The sequence below is a fragment of the Capsicum annuum genome, chromosome 6 (genome assembly GCF_002878395.1).
Source record: "Capsicum annuum cultivar UCD-10X-F1 chromosome 6, UCD10Xv1.1, whole genome shotgun sequence".
Taxonomy (NCBI): Eukaryota; Viridiplantae; Streptophyta; class Magnoliopsida; order Solanales; family Solanaceae; genus Capsicum; species Capsicum annuum.
In genome coordinates, this window is record NC_061116.1 from 80,707,807 (window position 1) to 80,724,739 (window position 16,933).

Genomic DNA, 16,933 nt, shown 5'->3' on the forward strand with positions numbered 1-16,933 from the left:
CCCATCAATAATGGGATGTTCAGGATGCCGCTAATCTCAAAAAACAATCATGATTTTAACTCTATTATGATACCTCCCTCTGTCACAAAAAAAATCGAGAATGGAGGTGACTCGCTATACATGTTGATAGTTGAAAATTCCAACTCAAAGGCCCTAGTTCTACTGAATTTTTTATTTATTTTTTTGAAACGGGTAACTTCTGCCCTAGTACTACTGAATTTGCACCAGACTTCTTTTAAGAAAAAAAATTGCTTGGAATCCCAAGTTGCCTCCCCTCCTCTGAGGCCGATTGCATCCATTTTGTAGGACTCCAAATCAGGAAACAGGATTTCCTAAACTCTAGAAGGAAATTATCTTCGAATCAGTCCCTCAGAGAAGAAGAAAAAACTTAGAAAAAATAGCCGGACAGATCTGTCTCACTGGAAAACCATCTCTGCCTCATCGGAACTCTTGCTCCGATCATCGGAAAAATCAGAAACTGGGTGGGTAAGCTCGGAATTTACAGGCAAACCAAAGCAAGAAGGGATCTCAAAACAACTCTGCCTGAAGTAGCCTTTGCAGACAGTTACAAGGAGGGAGAAACTCGACCTCTTTTTTGAAGGAAAAAAAAACTAATGCTACGAGGGAGAAACTCACCTCAAAAGGCAGCAATGGCTCCCGCACCATGTAGAATTAGAGATATAAGACTTCTTCGTATTTCACTATGTTTTTACATCGAAATGAGAAAGGGTATTTATACAAGTGAATCCTAACTTAAGAAGGAAAAAGGGCAGCCCAGTGCACTAAAGCTTCGCTATGCGCATGTCCAAGGAAGGGTCAGACCACAAGGGTCTATTCTACACAGCCTTAACTTGCATTTCTGCAAGTGACTCTTTCCTAACTAACCAAGGAAAGACAATCAATTACAATAAAAGGAATTATATCCTACAATTATGCTAGGATAAGAAAAAATAAAGTCTCCTATAATTATGCTCGTTAATTAACACGATCAACAGTCTCATGTGGGTTCACTATTGATGTACTAGATCTTTCAAAATACTAAACAAACTACAGGTCATTAGATATAATGGTATACATACACCAAACTGATCATAACCCAAAGCAATGTAACAAAACATAAGAGAGGAAATAGATAAAAAACATCAATATTGTCCTGGTATCCTCATTGCTTATGAAAGATAGAAAAGAGATGAGATCGGAGGTCACCCCAGATACCCAAAGATCATCTTATTCCAGCAAGTCCGAAATTTAATTGAATGAAGGAGACTACATCAGAATCAGCTGTGGGTAGAAGAGCTCTAGCTTACTAAAACTAATATGGCAGGAGCAGCTAAAAGGGGACAAGCTCTTGCATGGTTAACATTTCCTGATTTCCAAAGAGTTGGGAGCGTATTTCGTGTATCTTTATCATACTAACTCATATCATTTAGACAAATTAGGTACAGTTCATGTATGCGCAAGATTATCATCTATGAACACATAGCACGAGTGAAAATATTAGTGTTAGACACCAGAGTAAAGGTATAATGTGACGATTAAATATGAGCATATTGTCTTCGCCAGTCCTGATAAACCTGTACATGAAAAGCACCAGAAAAGAACTCATCCAATGCAAAATATAGTAACAATGTCACCAAGGGAATGCCTTCAATCAACAGCAGCGTACCTGTTTCAATTGAGCTTCAATCTCATCTCGTTGTTTCTCCAGTGTAGAAATCTCAGCCGCTAATTCCTGAAAAAACAAGCAAATAAACCCCAAACCCAAACCTTTTTGGCCAAGCAATCCCAGAAACCTACATTTGGAATATACTCTTCAACCACCACTGGTGCAAAAGCACTTTGTTTATAACTTAACATCATGCAAGCATTTACCTCCACTATTTCACCAACTTCACTAGTCTTGGCCACGCGAAATTTTAATGCCTCCTCTTTCTGAATTCTGTCAACAGAAAATAATGATAATAAATCAAATAGCTATATAGATATACATTAAGAATCAAGTAGCAGAAAAAACACTTCACTCAATTCATTATTAAGTGATGTCATCATTCAACTATTACTATCACTATTTCCTGTATTTAATGTTATTGCTTTTATCTTATAGCTCTTATCTATTAAAAATAATCATACCTTTAGTTAGAGAATATTTAAGATTGCAAGAAAAGTATACAAAACCAGTATAATGGTGCTCTTAGTGATGAGGCGAATAATTTGCAAATATATACAAAAGGGACTTTCCGTTTTGGGTGAAGTGTGCCACTTAAAAATGATTAAAAAAACACAAGGACGTAGCACTTGAGATATACACTTCCAACCTGTGGTCAGAGATCTTCTTTTCAGCTTTGCAGGTAGAGCTAGCAAGAGATTCAGACAGGACTTTCAACTTATCAACCTGAAGTAGTCAAATATTGTTTTAATCTTGAGAAAGATGCAACAAACAACAGATAAAGGAAAGCGGATGAACTTCACTGGAAAAACTGTGCACTGTTGCTCATTAATGTATAAGGGGATCCGCAAATGTTCTTTCCATAACAAATTTCTATGCCAAATGCTTTCTAGAACTTGAACGGAATTAGACCATGCTGACCAAAATGATATGTCAAAACAGGAAAATAGAACAAGAGGTAGCAAACAACCTAAGAAGATAAGTTGGCACGGAAAAGATATGATTGATACACACCACAAAGAGAAAAGTCCCTAACAGATACATTCCCTGTGTTTCATTTTGTATTATACTGTTATTACAGGGGAGTCATGTAGTTTACATTTGACTGGAACTTTATAAACATTTGATAAATACTTCTAATTATAAAATTATGATCTTTTGTACTTTTTATGTAGCTTCCAAAAACTTAAAATTACTTTCAAAAAATTAGGAGATCAATGTCCGATTGAGACAGCAAAGTTATACTTTGACCCTTGAACTCCGATCCCCTTCATTCTTCTTGAAAAGGAGGAGTAAAAAGGATAGAATAAAAGAAGCTAGTTGACAAAATATAGTTGTATAAATAGAACACAAAGCCCCACGGGAAACAACTGGGTTGGACTAAGAAGGCTTACGATTTCTATGAAACTAAAATGTTCATGAGAACACAAAATTAACAGAAGGCATACTAAGGCTGGCAACGGACCGGAACCGGTACCGCTGGACCGGGTTGACCAGAATCAGAACCGGTACCGGAACTCCCTTACAGGAAAAGTCGCCGGAACCGGAATACCGGAAATTTTCCCTTCTACGCACCGGTCCATTGGTTACCGGTGTGGAACCGGGTCGGACCGGAATGATGCTGGAACTTCACCGGAAGAGACGCCGGAATGGCGTTAACGTAGTAATTACAGTTTTGTTTTCAACGTTTAATTTTTATATATATATTTAATGGCCTTAATTAAATTTGTATATATATTAACTTATATAATATATATTAACTTATATAATTTACATAAGTTTTATATATATATTCACTTATAGATTTATTAACTTTTTTTAATAAGTTTAAGTGTTAATATATCTTTAAAAATTTTAAAATTTAAGTTTAAGTTTTAATATATCTTAAAAAGTTTAAAATTTAAGTTTAAGTTTTAATATAAAAAGTTTAAAAAGTTTTACTTTTTTAATAAATTTAAGTTTTAATATATCTTAATTTATATAAGTTTTATATATATATATATATATATATATATATATATATATATATATTAACTTATATAATTCATTAACTTTTTTTAATAAGTTCAAGTTTTAATATATCTTTATTATATAAGTTTTATATATATATATTAATTTATATAATTTATTAACTTTTTTTAATAAGTTTAAGTTTTACTATATGTTTACAAGTTTTTGAAAATATAATTTATAAAGTTTTGTATTAAACTTTGATTCCCATATTGCCAACGTAATTTTTTTAAAAAAAAAGAAAACCAACAAATACACTGCATATCTACAAAATGCAGCCTTCTTGTACAATTGTTCGGCAAAAATGATCAAGATTTTTTCCAAAAAATATGTAAAAAGTACACTGAAGATATCATAGGGAATTTTAACGGGTCGCCCGACCGGAACCGGAATTACCGGAATTTTTTAGGGGTTCGCACCGGTACCGTATTCTGTACCATTGGTACCGGTATACCGGTACCATTGTGTTACCGGTACCGGAATATCGCCGGAAACGGAATAAACGGACCGGGACGGAAAATTCCGGTTCCGTTGCCAGCCTTAAGGCATACACATCAATGGTAAAAAACTTGACAATGTAGGTCAGGAGTAATGATTTCAGAGTAATCTAGACTGTACAAATATAGACATCACATATTATCGAGTGTTTGATACCCGCTGGATGTAGCAATAACAAAAACATAGCAAATGAAAGATGAGCATAATGCGATTTCCCACAGGATGGAAAATCATAGTTCCAACTTTTCAGAAAACTACATTTTAAAATAACAACTCAGCAAGGTGTACCTTCTGAACATGGACTTCAGGAGAGTCTCCATATTTAAGAGTTTTTTTCTTCAGTAGAAGCCCTTCTAATTTGGAGCAGACCCGAATATGTGCAAGTGCTTCTTTCAGAACCTATCAGTAAAGTAAGAACTGTCGTGTTAAATCATGTCCTCTATTCTAATGACAAAACAAAAAGGAAGTTTTAGCCTATTTAATCAAGTATTAAGTACTTTTTTTTAAAATTTAAGTTTCTTATCTTGTCCGTAGGATAAAACCAAAAACTCCTTAAATTAAGGCCCTGGGAGAATTCTATTTGTGGGGATGCTGAGAGTTGAGGCACCGTAACTTACCAACCATTTTAAATACAAATTCCACCACATCATACAAAATTAAGAGACCTTACAAAGGTCCACAACTAAAACAAACCATGAATACTTTATTTAATAAGTAAAACTAGAACCATGAAAACTTCTTTATAATAAGTATTAACTTTTCCTTGAAATTCATATAAGTGAGGGAAAGAGCGTTAAATCTGAAACCTGAAAAGGAGTTAAATCTGAAAACTAGAAAAGTGAGCTCAAATAGATCTGCTGCGTGCTCTGGCATGATCCAGTTAATGTTGGCTAGGCAGGTAAAACCGCCCTAACTTGAGCTGTCATTTTACAGTGAAGAAATAGGTGTTTGTTGGTCTCTAGAGCTTCTTTGCATAGAAGACACCTTGATGCAATATTTATGCCCCTCTTCTGCATAGCCTCATGAGTCAGACATGCTCTTTTGGCTACCAACCAAGTGAAATATTTCACCTTCTTTTCCATGGGCTAAGAGTTCTGCCTGCACTTCCCCTCAAGCCCCAATTGAGCTCCAACTATAAAATCTCTTCACAGAAAACTTCCCATCCTTTTGGTGTCCCCAAGTCAGTCAGTCTGGCTCCTGATTAATACCAAGGAACCCCTCTACCAGTTTCTGAAGCTCCACCATCTCAGCAATCTACCAATCATTGAGAAGTCTCCTAATACTAGATTCCAGTCGTGAATGGACCACATATCCTCTATTTTGTGGTCAGGGTTAGAGCATAAAGAGTAAAGTATAGGAAATAGATTTTTTAGGATCCTTGGTCACACCATTTGTCTGTCCAGAACTTAGTCTTACCCTCTCTCCCCACAAAAGTTTCTGTGTTGCTCTTTTAACTCTGGCCATTGATTTCTGATAGTTCTCCACACCCCAACTCCATAAGTGTTGGTTACTTCATTCGTACACCATTCATCCTCTTGCCCATATTTGTGTTGAATTACCACTTTCCATAGAACCTGATCCTCAAGAACATATCTTCATAGCCATTTGGATAGGAGACTCTTCTTATGTAACTTAAGGCTCCCGACTCCTAGTCCCCAATTCTTCATACTCTGCTGAACTACCACCATTTCACCAAGTTAAACCCCTTTTAAATTTTGTTTCCTGCCATAGGAAATTTCTTCTCAAAGCATACAATGCCTTGATCGCCTTTCCTGGAATTGGGAATAAAGACATCATACATGTTGGCAAGGAATCCAACACTGAGTTAATCAAAGTTACTCTATGGAGATGATAAGTATTGGGACTTCCATATTGACAATTTTTTCGAAGACTTACCTAGTATGTCATCCCAAATCTCATTTGCTTTGGAGCCTAGTGGCAATCCAATATAAAATGTTGGTGTTGGTTTTTAGCTTTCAAATTAAAGAAATCACAGAGAAAGACTTGGAGAGAAAAAAATACTGCAATTGTATTGTCATAAGGAAATTGCTTTATTAATAACTCAAACACAAATTTATAGATAAATTTCTAACTAGAAAATATATAAAAACAAAACAACTAAACTTGAATTTAAATAACAAACAAAGAGATAACTATTACTAAGTTGCCACACAAAACTCTAATAATTTTTTTTTGTTTCTTTTGAAACTGGTAACTTTGTATATTTCTCCATACATAGGTTGTACTGAAACCGTATTTACATCCATTTACTATACTTTCCTGCTATCTCTTATCTAAATTGAATCTAGAACATCAATTATAGAGATAGTATCCTTTGAGTACACTTGATTACACCAAAAACATAGAAACAAAAGACAATTAAGCTTAATCTTTTGCATACTACTCTCTAAGCTCTCAAAACATCTAGCGTTCCTCTCCTTCCACATAGTCCACCAGAACTTGCAGGGACGATTCTCCATCTGTCTCTATTCTTTGTGTGCACACCAGAATCCTCCCAACTTTGAATTGTTTCTGTAATCTTTCCAGGCATAGTCCAGGAAATGCCCTTGAGATTTAAGAACATCCTCCATAGTTGTCTAGTGATTTTGCAATTTTGCAATGAAGAAAAAAATGATTAACTGTTTCCGCATTTTCCCCCAAAAAGAACATCTAGGACACAAAGGTATCCCTTTCTTCATCGAATTATCTTGAGTGAGAGCAGCTTCTTTACACTGAGGGGTTTGGTTCATCCATCTATAATCATTACTCACCTTAAACTGGCCTGTCATGCTACCTTTCTACCGTAGAGTATCTTGATCTATTTCTAAACCATTAAACTGGTCAATTAATTATGTTGAACAAGTCCGCAACTCTTTGAATCTCCCAGTCGTTCAACTGTCTTCTAAAGTTGAAAGTCCATCCTTGCTTTGTCCATAAGACTGAGATTGTCTTTTGTTGGTGAGAGACTAATGCATCGATGTCTGGATACTGAATTTCTAGTCTTCCTACCTCAAGCCACTCATCTTTCCAAAAATTAGTTTTGCCTCCATTTGCCACTTTGATCTTTGTGTTAGTCTTGAATTCACCCATAAAGCTCTAATAGATCTCCACAAACTAACTCCATATGGTGTGGTGATTTCCTTTGTCATCCAGTTATTCATATTTAGCCTTAATGACATTCCTCCATAAAGATTGATCGTCATTACAGTACTTCCATAGCCATTTCATTCTTAGGGCCTTGCTCTAAAATTTCAGATTCTTGATTCCTAATCCTCCTTGTCTTTTCCCTACAATCACTGCCTCCCATTTGACCAAGTTGTATCCCTTCCTTTCATTGCTCCCTTTCCAAAGAAACTTCCTCTTTATCTTGTCTAGTTTGTCGATAACCCCTATAGAAATAGGGAAAACAGACATCATGTATGTTGGGAGAGAATCAAGGACTGAGTTAATGAGAGTTAATCTATCTTGTCTCCCCTGGACAAATATTGGGTCTTCCACCTTGCTAATTTCTTTCCACATTTTTCGATTACACCATTCATTCCATATTTCTATGGATTGTGACTTTGCTCCCAATGGTATTCCTAGATAGACTGTGGGTAGGGTTCCCACTTCTCCACCAAGAATTGAGTTCAAAAACTCTAAGTTTTGCACTTCATTAATAAGATATAAGAAGTTTTTCCTCCGATTAATGTGCAGCCCAGAGATCCCTTCAACCAACACCAAAATCACCCTTAGATCTTAAGTTGCTCCTCTTCAGCTTCACACATGATGAGAGTGTTATCTGCATATTGCAGATGAGTTATCTCCAGATTTTCTCCTTTATTTCTAGCAAAGTCAAAACCTCTCAGCCAACCATTTGTATTTGTTGTCTTGATCATGCTGTTAAGACCTTCCATAGCTAATAAAAACAAAAGGGTAACAAAGGATCTCCTTGTCTAAGACCCCTTTGTACACTAAAGAAACCTGATGGTGCATCATTTATAAGCACAGAAAATCTCACAGTGGAGATGCAATATTTGACCCATTTATCCATTTTACTGGCCAAAACCCATTCTACTCATAGTATCCAATAAGAACTCCTAATTAACATGGTCATATGCCTTTTCCATGTCTAGCTTATAAAGGATTCCAAGTTTTTATTGTTTCAATCTGGAGTCAACAACTTCATTCGCTATAAGTACTGCATCCATGATTTGTCTGCCTTTGATGAAGGCCATTTGTTGCGACTCAACCAACTTCGGCATCACATCTTTCAATCTTTTTGTCAATACTTTGGCAAACAACTTGTATATGCTACCTATCAGACTAATTGGTCTAAATTCCTTCAACTCTTTAGCTCCTTTCTTCTTTGGGAGGAGTGTAATGAATATGGCATTAAGGCTTCTCTCAAACATTTCTTGTTCATAGAAGTTCTAAAAGGCTGACATGATGTCATGCTTCAGTATCTCTCAACACTTTATGAAAAATCCCATGGTGAAGCCATCTGGACCAGGTGCCTTATCTATTGCACATAATTTTAAGCATCTCAGGACTTCATTTTCTTCAAACCCCCTTTGTAGCTTATCTTTTTCCTCTTTTGTGAGTCTAGGACAATTTGGATGCATATAAGTTGGCCTCCTGCTTGTGGTTTCTGAGTATAGTTTATTGTAATAATCTACCACCTCTCTTTCAATTCTGTTTGGATCCTGAGTCAACTCCCCTTAGATCAAGAGTTGGTCAATGTTATTGTACCTTTTATGAGCATTTGCCATTTTGTGAAAAAATTTGGTGTTTCTGTCCCCCTTCTTCAACTAGAGTGACCTTGACTTTTGCCTTCAGGAGATCTCTTCGTTTTTGAGCAATTCCTTATATTCTAGCATACTGGTTGCCCTTCTTTCTGTCGCATCATCCGTCAATCTTCTATTCTCCATTATTCCATCAAACACAGCAAATTTGCTTAGCAAATTTTTTCTTTTTGTTCCCAGGTTTCCCTGCTCACTCTTACTCCACTCCTTATGCTTGATTTTTAGAGCTTTAAGCTTAGAGGCAATAATTGAAAGAGCTCCACCATTCCTTGATTCTATCATTGAAACCTTCTGTGCCTAACCACCAATTTTCAAATTTGAAATAGTTTTTGTTTCTATTCCACATTACCCCTTGTAAGGCAATAGGGGAGTGATCAGACTTTAACCTCTGTAATGTTTTCTATTTTAAATTGTTGAAGCTGTCATCCCACTCTTTTAAGAACATAATTCTATCGATCCTAGAAGCTACCTCCTGCCTCTTGGTTATCCCCTTTAAACCAGGTGTAGGAATTGTCCTCAAGCTGTATATCCACCAGCTTCAAGTCTTAAATGACATCAGAGAATTCTATCATACCCCTTGTTCTTCTTTGGCAGTTTCTCTTTTCAGAGATGAATCTAGCTACATTAAAATCCCCACACACAATCCATGGACCTTCCATCAGACCCCTTACAGCTCCCATCTCATCCCACACCGCTCTTCTTTCAATATAGCAGTTGGGTGCATATACCCTAGTAATATGACATGAAAAATTTTGTAGTTGTGACTAGAATTTACGGGTTATCGTATAAGCACCTATCTCCAAAGTCTCTCATTTCCACACCCTGTTGTCCTATATCAACAAGATACCCTCTCTAGTGCCACTGGCTTCTAAACATGCAAAATTAACCCATCTACCTCCCCATATTTGTCTCATTTCCTCTGTTAAATTCCTCTCTAGTTTAGTTTCTTGTAGACAAATGATGTTTCCATTCCATTCTATAACTAAACTGTTCACTAATCTTCTCTTTTCCCGGTTATTCAAACCCCTAACATTCCATGAGACCAACTTGAACTTCATCAATCACTACTTGACTGACTTCTCCCCTTATTTCTGCTCCCATTATTTTTGAATTTAACGTCAGAAGACACTAGACTCTTAAGCTCTTGCATTCCCCTGAATTTTGTTTTTCTAAAGACAGTTTCACTCTCCATTTTTCTTGCCTGCCTGGAGATATCCACTTACAGAAGCAGCTCCAAAACTTCTTCTTAATGGCCCCAAAAATCAGCTCCCAGTATTTTGCTCAATTCGATCATGTTCTGTTTCACCCACAGAGAAGTCTCCCTTTCTTTGCAAATTATCGCTTGTTGCTGTTGGACTTGCAGTGGTTCTGCATCTTCAACCTCCCATTCCCCCACCGTCGTAAGGTAATTTGATACCCCAGTCACAATTGAACTTTCATTACCATTATTGAACTCTTTTTCCCCTAGTTCCCTATCTTTTGTTTCTATTAATTGCTGCCCAGCTTCTTCTAGTATTCCTCCCTCTGTTTTGCCATCACTCGCTCTTCTCTTGAGAGTTGATTACTGGTCTGCATGCCCTGCTGCTCTGTTTCTTGAAAATATTAGTCATTAGCTTTTAGCAAGGATAGATCTTTGTTTTCTTCAGTAACTTCCGAACTGAACAGATCATTAAAGATGACTTTGCTGGCAAAGTCCGGCCCACATCCTTTAAGTTTCTTGGACTCCTTATTGGACTTCAGAGCTTGGCCCAAGTTGATGTGTTTATTTAAATTGGTCATGTGCCTCTCACATGAGCTTTCATTTAAATTGATCATGTGCCTCTCACGTAGTTTCAAAAAAGGTGACAGCTAGCTTACGGGGCCCACCCACATGTTAACCTGCTGCAAAATCCCTAAAAGAAAGGATTTTTGTACTTTTCTACAGTTTGTACAGCTCTTTGTCCTCTGGATAAATGGAATTTCTGGATCGAAAGTTATCCCTTCTTCTCTAATGTCTCCTCTCTTCTTTTCTGACAGAACTTCGAACCTGGTTTTGCTTTCTGACCATATGGGGAGATGGTACCTAACCCCATCTTTATCGTTACTTCTTTGGGTATGTTTCTTCCATCGTTGGACACCAATATTCTGGCCCATTTCATGTGTAGCTCTTGCAAATGAGTAGTTGGCATTAGTGCGTCTTGGAGGGTCTATCTCTTCCAATCTTTTAGGGCATTTAATGAAACTCTCTATCTTAAATGCAATGTCAAGCTATCCAGCATTCTTGGCTAACTCTGGTATGATAAGAACAGATCTCCCCCTCCTTGTTAATAGTTAGGATGCTTATAAATCTCCCATGCTCATTGTATTTCCTTGTGCAGAAATGCTCAGCTCCTCTCTCTGTCATCTTCCATTTTCTGACCGTACTCGTTTGGTCGCTGGAGGCATCTCTCATGTTGGTACATATCCATTCCATTGTTTTGTTGTTCATGGACGATCTCCTCATCATTTTACGGCTTCTTTCTACCCATTCTGAATTCTCAGAGTTCCACCTTGTAATATCAAAAGACTTGAATTCTGCATTAAAGTAAATTTTGTTCTCTCCCATGGTAATATGAAAAAGGCTAGCTATGTAAAGAAAGAAAGGTTGAGTTGTCACGTAAGAAGAAAGGTTGAGTTGTCACGTAAGGTGATAATTCAGGTTATGAAGAAAAAATTGAAGATTCCGATAGGGATCTACCGAAAACAAGGACTCCCCTTTCCCCTAGGAAGTAGGAGAGATCGGAATCTTCAGTTTTTTCTTTATAACCTGAGTTATCACCTTACGTGACAACTCAATCTTTCTTTCTTCACATAGCTAGCCTTTTTCATATTACCATGGGAGAGAACAGAACTTCAATGCAGGATTCAAGTCTTTTGATATTACAAAGTGGAACTCTGAGAATTCAGAATGGGTAGAAAAAAGTCGTAAAGTGATGAGGAGATCGTCCACGAGCAGCAAAACAATGGATATGTACCAACATGAGAGATGCCTTCGGTGACCAAAAGAATATGATCATCTACTTTATTTCTGATACATATCTTCAATACTCCTTCTTGGATCAGAAATTATAGATTATAGTCTCGGCTGAATTTGACATCTTGAGTAAATCTGTCAATCCATCTTTGATCTTGCAAGGCTTGTGTGCATCTTCTATTGGATTAAAATAAGAAACTTTTACCTCTCATTTCAACTTGTAAAATCTCATGATTAGTGGAATCAAAGATGCGACAATATTTGTCTCCAAATAATAATTTAAATCCTTCTTCCATAAGTTGGCCAACACTTAACAAACTTTTATCAATATCGAGCACGTAAAGGACATTTAAAATTATTTTTGTACCTGAAATTGCTCTGATTGCAACATTCTCTTTTCCTTCTACAGGAATATAGTCACCATTTCTAGCTTAAAAAAATATATATATATATATAGTCACCATTTCCAATTTTGACTTTCTTATTTTCCAAAGGCAGAAATTCTTTAGAAAGAGTTTTGTCATATATCATGTGGTTTATACAACCACTATCAATCATCTAAAAATCATATTTCTTGGTTGAAAAATATTTTGCCACAAATAAAAGATCTTCTTATTCTTTGGTGACTTGGGCATCTGCTTCATATTTTTGGAATTTGCTTTTGCAAATTACAGCTTCATAAGCAAGCTGATTGCAGATCTTGCATTGTGCATCTGGTCTCTTCCAATATTTAAATAGAGGATGACCTATTTTGCCACAATGTTGGTAAGGTGGGTAGTTTTTTCTTGAATTATTACCTTGCTCTGAGTGTTGTGGTTGGCTGTCAAAGCTCCTTCAACCATATCATCCTGCCTCATAAGCCTCCTTCGCTCTTGTGCCTACAATGTATTTAACAATTCTATCAAGGTAATTTTAGACAGGTCTTTTGTGTTTTTCAAGGTAGTTATTGATACTTCGTATCTTTCGGGCAATGTAACAAGAATTTTTTCAACAATTCTTGAATCTTTAAATTTTGTGTCAAGCAATCTTACCTTGTTAACAATGCCAAGAAGTCGATCTGAGTACTCTTTGACAGTCTCAGATTCCTTCATCTTTTGCAATTTGAATTCCCTTATTAGATTCAACACCTTCATGCCTCGTATTCTTTTATCTTCTATATATTCTTCTTTCAGATAATTCCTAATTTCTTTTGTTGATTTAAGGGTCATAATTCTAGTGAAAATTGTTGGAAACACACTAGCAAACAAAGTTGCTTTTGCCTTTGATTTTATGATTTTCTTTTTCTTATAGCTTTTGATATGGGCTACTATGGGATTATTGAGCAGCGAAAGAACATCATAATCCTCCTCCACGGCCTCCCAAAGATCCAAAGCCTCAAGATAAGTTTCCATTCTTACTGCCCAAAGTTGATAATTCTCACCATCAAAGACAAGAGGAGCTATTTGGGAAAAGTTATTTTCAGAATTCATCTCACTCACAGATCCCTCAAGAAAATGGCTCAAAATATCAATTGTTGGTTTTTAGCTTTAAAATTAAAGAAATAACAGAGAAAGACTTGGAGAGAAAAAAATACTGCAATTGTATTGTCAGAGGAAATTGTTTTATTAATAATTTTTTTTATATATTTATAGGTAAATTTCTAGCTAGAAAATAGGAATCCATTCTTCTTTATTATTGAACGAGACCATAAATAGAGTGGAAGCCCTAGAATGCAAATCCAAAACCACTTGAATCTGTGGGACTTTGGAAAAGCCCATGCATCTCTAGTGATCACTACTTGAGGTTTAATTTATCCCCTTCCCTTCACCATCCTCCCTTCAACACGTGTTTGCTACTTTTCTTATATGGAACTCGAACAGAACTGTGGACCATTCATATCATACGCTCAACTTTCGGGTGCCCCTCTCCATGTATGTTGAGCCTAACTTCAAACACCATTTTTTATGGGAGCATCTCCTCCATATAGGTTTTTACTCCCAGAATTCCTCCAAGATTCAGTTCTCCAGCAGCCTCCGTTTCTATCTGTGTCCATTTACTTTTTGGTAATATTTCTGAGTAGTTCCTTTCCCCCTTGTCTGCAGTTGTTTATGTATCTACATTATTACACTGAAACCCTATTTATAGACTCCAATCCATTTCCAAGTACGACACTACGTTATAATCCTTTTGAAAGTAGGATTTTATATCTTATTCCTTCTCATACTCATATTAGATCTAACACTTCCCATCAAGCTGGTTCATACAAGTCATACCAAGCTTTTTACATATGTAATTAATACGAGGACTAGTGAGAGACTGGGTGAAAATGTCTGCAAGAAACTGGAACTGACTGCTGGGACATCTAGGCGAGCACATTTGAAAAGGAACAAACTGAAAAAGTGGTCAGAAAAGTAGTAAACGTTGCCTAAAAGTCTATTTGTCGCTGAAAAATTGTCGAAAACTGGTATAAAATATATGAGTCATCTCAAAATCAAGAGATGAGTAGATCTTGAACAAGAAAGTCGCCGAAAAACATGCCGGAACATGCACACCCACCGGATTATTAGATTTGACCTAAGTTGCACGGACTTTTCACTTTTGATGCTGCACCCATGTCGGATTCTCCAAAAATATACTAGTTTTGGCGAATCCGACACGCACCCGTCGACATATTTGAAGAGTCCGAGCAACATAGGATTTAACGGCTAAAAAGTGATCAAAATCTGAGAAAAATTATTTGGGTATGGATGGAATGATGGCACGACTCTACTGGAAAAGAGAGATTATATGGGTAGGCTCAAAATGATGGCACGACCCTATGCAAATTAGATTTGAGAAAATAGTCACCGAAAAGATGCACGGTGCTACACAAATTAGATATGAGAAGCCACCAGAAAGAAGCACGATGGCCCAACTTTTGCTAACATGATCATTAGCCAAACGGGTGGTATATATGGGTAATAGTCACCTGCCGGCAGCGGAATATCTTTGATTCTCCACCAATATTGTAGAGACTCTGGTACCATGTGAGAAATATAAGAGAAATATCATTGAATTGTGTATCTACATATTACACTGAGACTATTTATAAATACTACATTCTAATCTTTTTCTAAGTAGGATTCTATATATTATTTCTTTTTCTACTCATATTCTAACACATCAACAACATACCCAGTGTATTCCCACAAAGTGGGGTCTGGGAATGGGAAGGGTAAAGTGTACACAGTCCATACCACTACCTCATATTCTAACACATATATAGCCCAATTACATTCTTCAAATACATATTAAGATAAGACAACCTATCTATATTCATGAAATACACCCTATAAATAAATAACAGTACCTTCACAAGTTTCAGAATATAAACTCATTTAATAATTCAATGTCAAATAATTATACAATAATAATTTCTTTATAAAGTATACTACAACAATAGAGAGAAATACCTGAATAACGCATACATTCTTCTCCTTCAAAATCATGTCATTTTCATATATAGTTAAATTATATTCTTCAAATACAGATTAACATTTTAAAAAATTGTGAAGTTCATTCACCAGTTTCAATAATGTAAACTCATTTAACCGTTCACTATCAAATAATTGTACAGTGGTAGTTTCTCTAAAAAGTATGCTACTATAATAACTTGCAATTAAAATTAACTTCTTCATGACATGCTCAATTTGATTATGCCACATATATTGAAGTTGGAAGAAAAAAGAAACAACAGAACAGCAATAAGGTTGACGTCAATTTTTTTTCTGGATAAATAAGCAATAAAGTTCACCTCTATTGAAGCAAGAGTCTCTTGGGACGTCAATTCATGACCCTCACTATTTGGGCCCTTTGCTGCATTTATTTCATCAAGTTTTTTCTTCAACAAGGAGACCTCAACATCAATTCTGCAAGGCAAAAAGATGAATGATGCAACAATGTCACTTATAACCTCTTTCTGACAAGTTTAAATATTTTTCACAATTTATTCAGTTCAATGCTTATAAAAAGTAAGGAAAAGAAATTGGTTCTTTAACTGAGCTCAGTTGTGAATTTCATGTATGCTATTTTTCAGGCATAAGAAGACCACAAACAAATGAAAAATCAGAAAATATATGAAACATTTCCTTGCTCATGATTCAAGAACTTGACAATAACCATTATTCACATCATTCACAAATTGAAGACATCCTTCCCTTTTTGGATAATTGACGATTTGAACACTGATATTGCCATTTATTTTGGTATAAGTACTGACATTGACAGTTACACCAAAACAAATGCAAAATGGTTTAATTATTCGGTGTTCCATTTTCCAATCTCAGAAAGCCTAGAATTGTGTCTTCATTTGCATTAATGGCCGAAGGAAACAAAAAAGAGCAAAAAACAATAACTTAAAACATTGTTTTTAATGCATTATCAATTTCTCTATCATAAAGAACAAATGAGCATAAATCCCCCACCACCACCACCACCACCAAAATAAGACCCCATTTACTAATCTCGTAAAGATGCCAAATTGGAATCAAAGCTCATAACACATGGCAGCTTCGCCTCAAATATTTGGCTCCTGACAGCCAAGTATCGAATACACAAAAATGTCAAGAACGTGAAGTGTCCTGACAAGAAATTACCTCCCAAGACCCGCATTAATTTTCAAACCAGTGATAGCACTTTCTGCAAACTGGAGCAGCTCCTCTCGCTTCACCTACCAAAAGAAAATGATGTTTGCAAAGATAGCCAGCCATGAAAGCAAGGATTAGTCTTTTAAATAACATCTTATTTCTAGAGATGCAAATATTGTGTTATAACAGAGGACACGGTTTCTAAGAAGTTTATAGGTCAGAAAAACAGAATAGGTAAAAGCGGACACTAAAAACAAGTGAAAATTTTCCTTTTGAAAAAGGGAACAGAGAGGAGCAAATAGAACTGCATTAATTCCTAGAGACTGGTCAAGACTCAACAGCACATAAAAACGTATTTGCACATGAGAACGAACAGATT

General features: G+C 36.1%; 1 protein-coding gene and 1 long non-coding RNA gene across 3 annotated transcripts in view; one reads left to right on the forward strand and one right to left on the reverse strand.

Annotated features, from left to right (window-relative positions):
- LOC107873277 (coiled-coil domain-containing protein 18) overlaps window positions 1-16,933 on the reverse strand; it is a 63,381-nt gene that overhangs the window by 16,047 nt on the left and 30,401 nt on the right. Inside the window, exons 6-12 of one of the 2 annotated variants that reach the window (XM_016720052.2) lie at window positions 16,564-16,637; window positions 15,723-15,837; window positions 12,748-12,828; window positions 4,463-4,573; window positions 2,316-2,392; window positions 1,873-1,939; window positions 1,667-1,732 (exon numbers count right to left, since the gene is read on the reverse strand). In XM_016720052.2, coding sequence (XP_016575538.1) covers window positions 1,667-1,732; window positions 1,873-1,939; window positions 2,316-2,392; window positions 4,463-4,573; window positions 12,748-12,828; window positions 15,723-15,837; window positions 16,564-16,637 — 591 coding nt within the window. The remainder of the gene's footprint in view (window positions 1-1,666; window positions 1,733-1,872; window positions 1,940-2,315; window positions 2,393-4,462; window positions 4,574-12,747; window positions 12,829-15,722; window positions 15,838-16,563; window positions 16,638-16,933) is intronic. The other variant, XM_016720053.2, reaches the window with a different exon arrangement.
- LOC124899693 lies at window positions 10,813-15,075 on the forward strand. The gene is made up of 2 exons (XR_007057074.1): window positions 10,813-11,231; window positions 11,316-15,075. It is a non-coding gene; the product is annotated as an uncharacterized LOC124899693 (long non-coding RNA).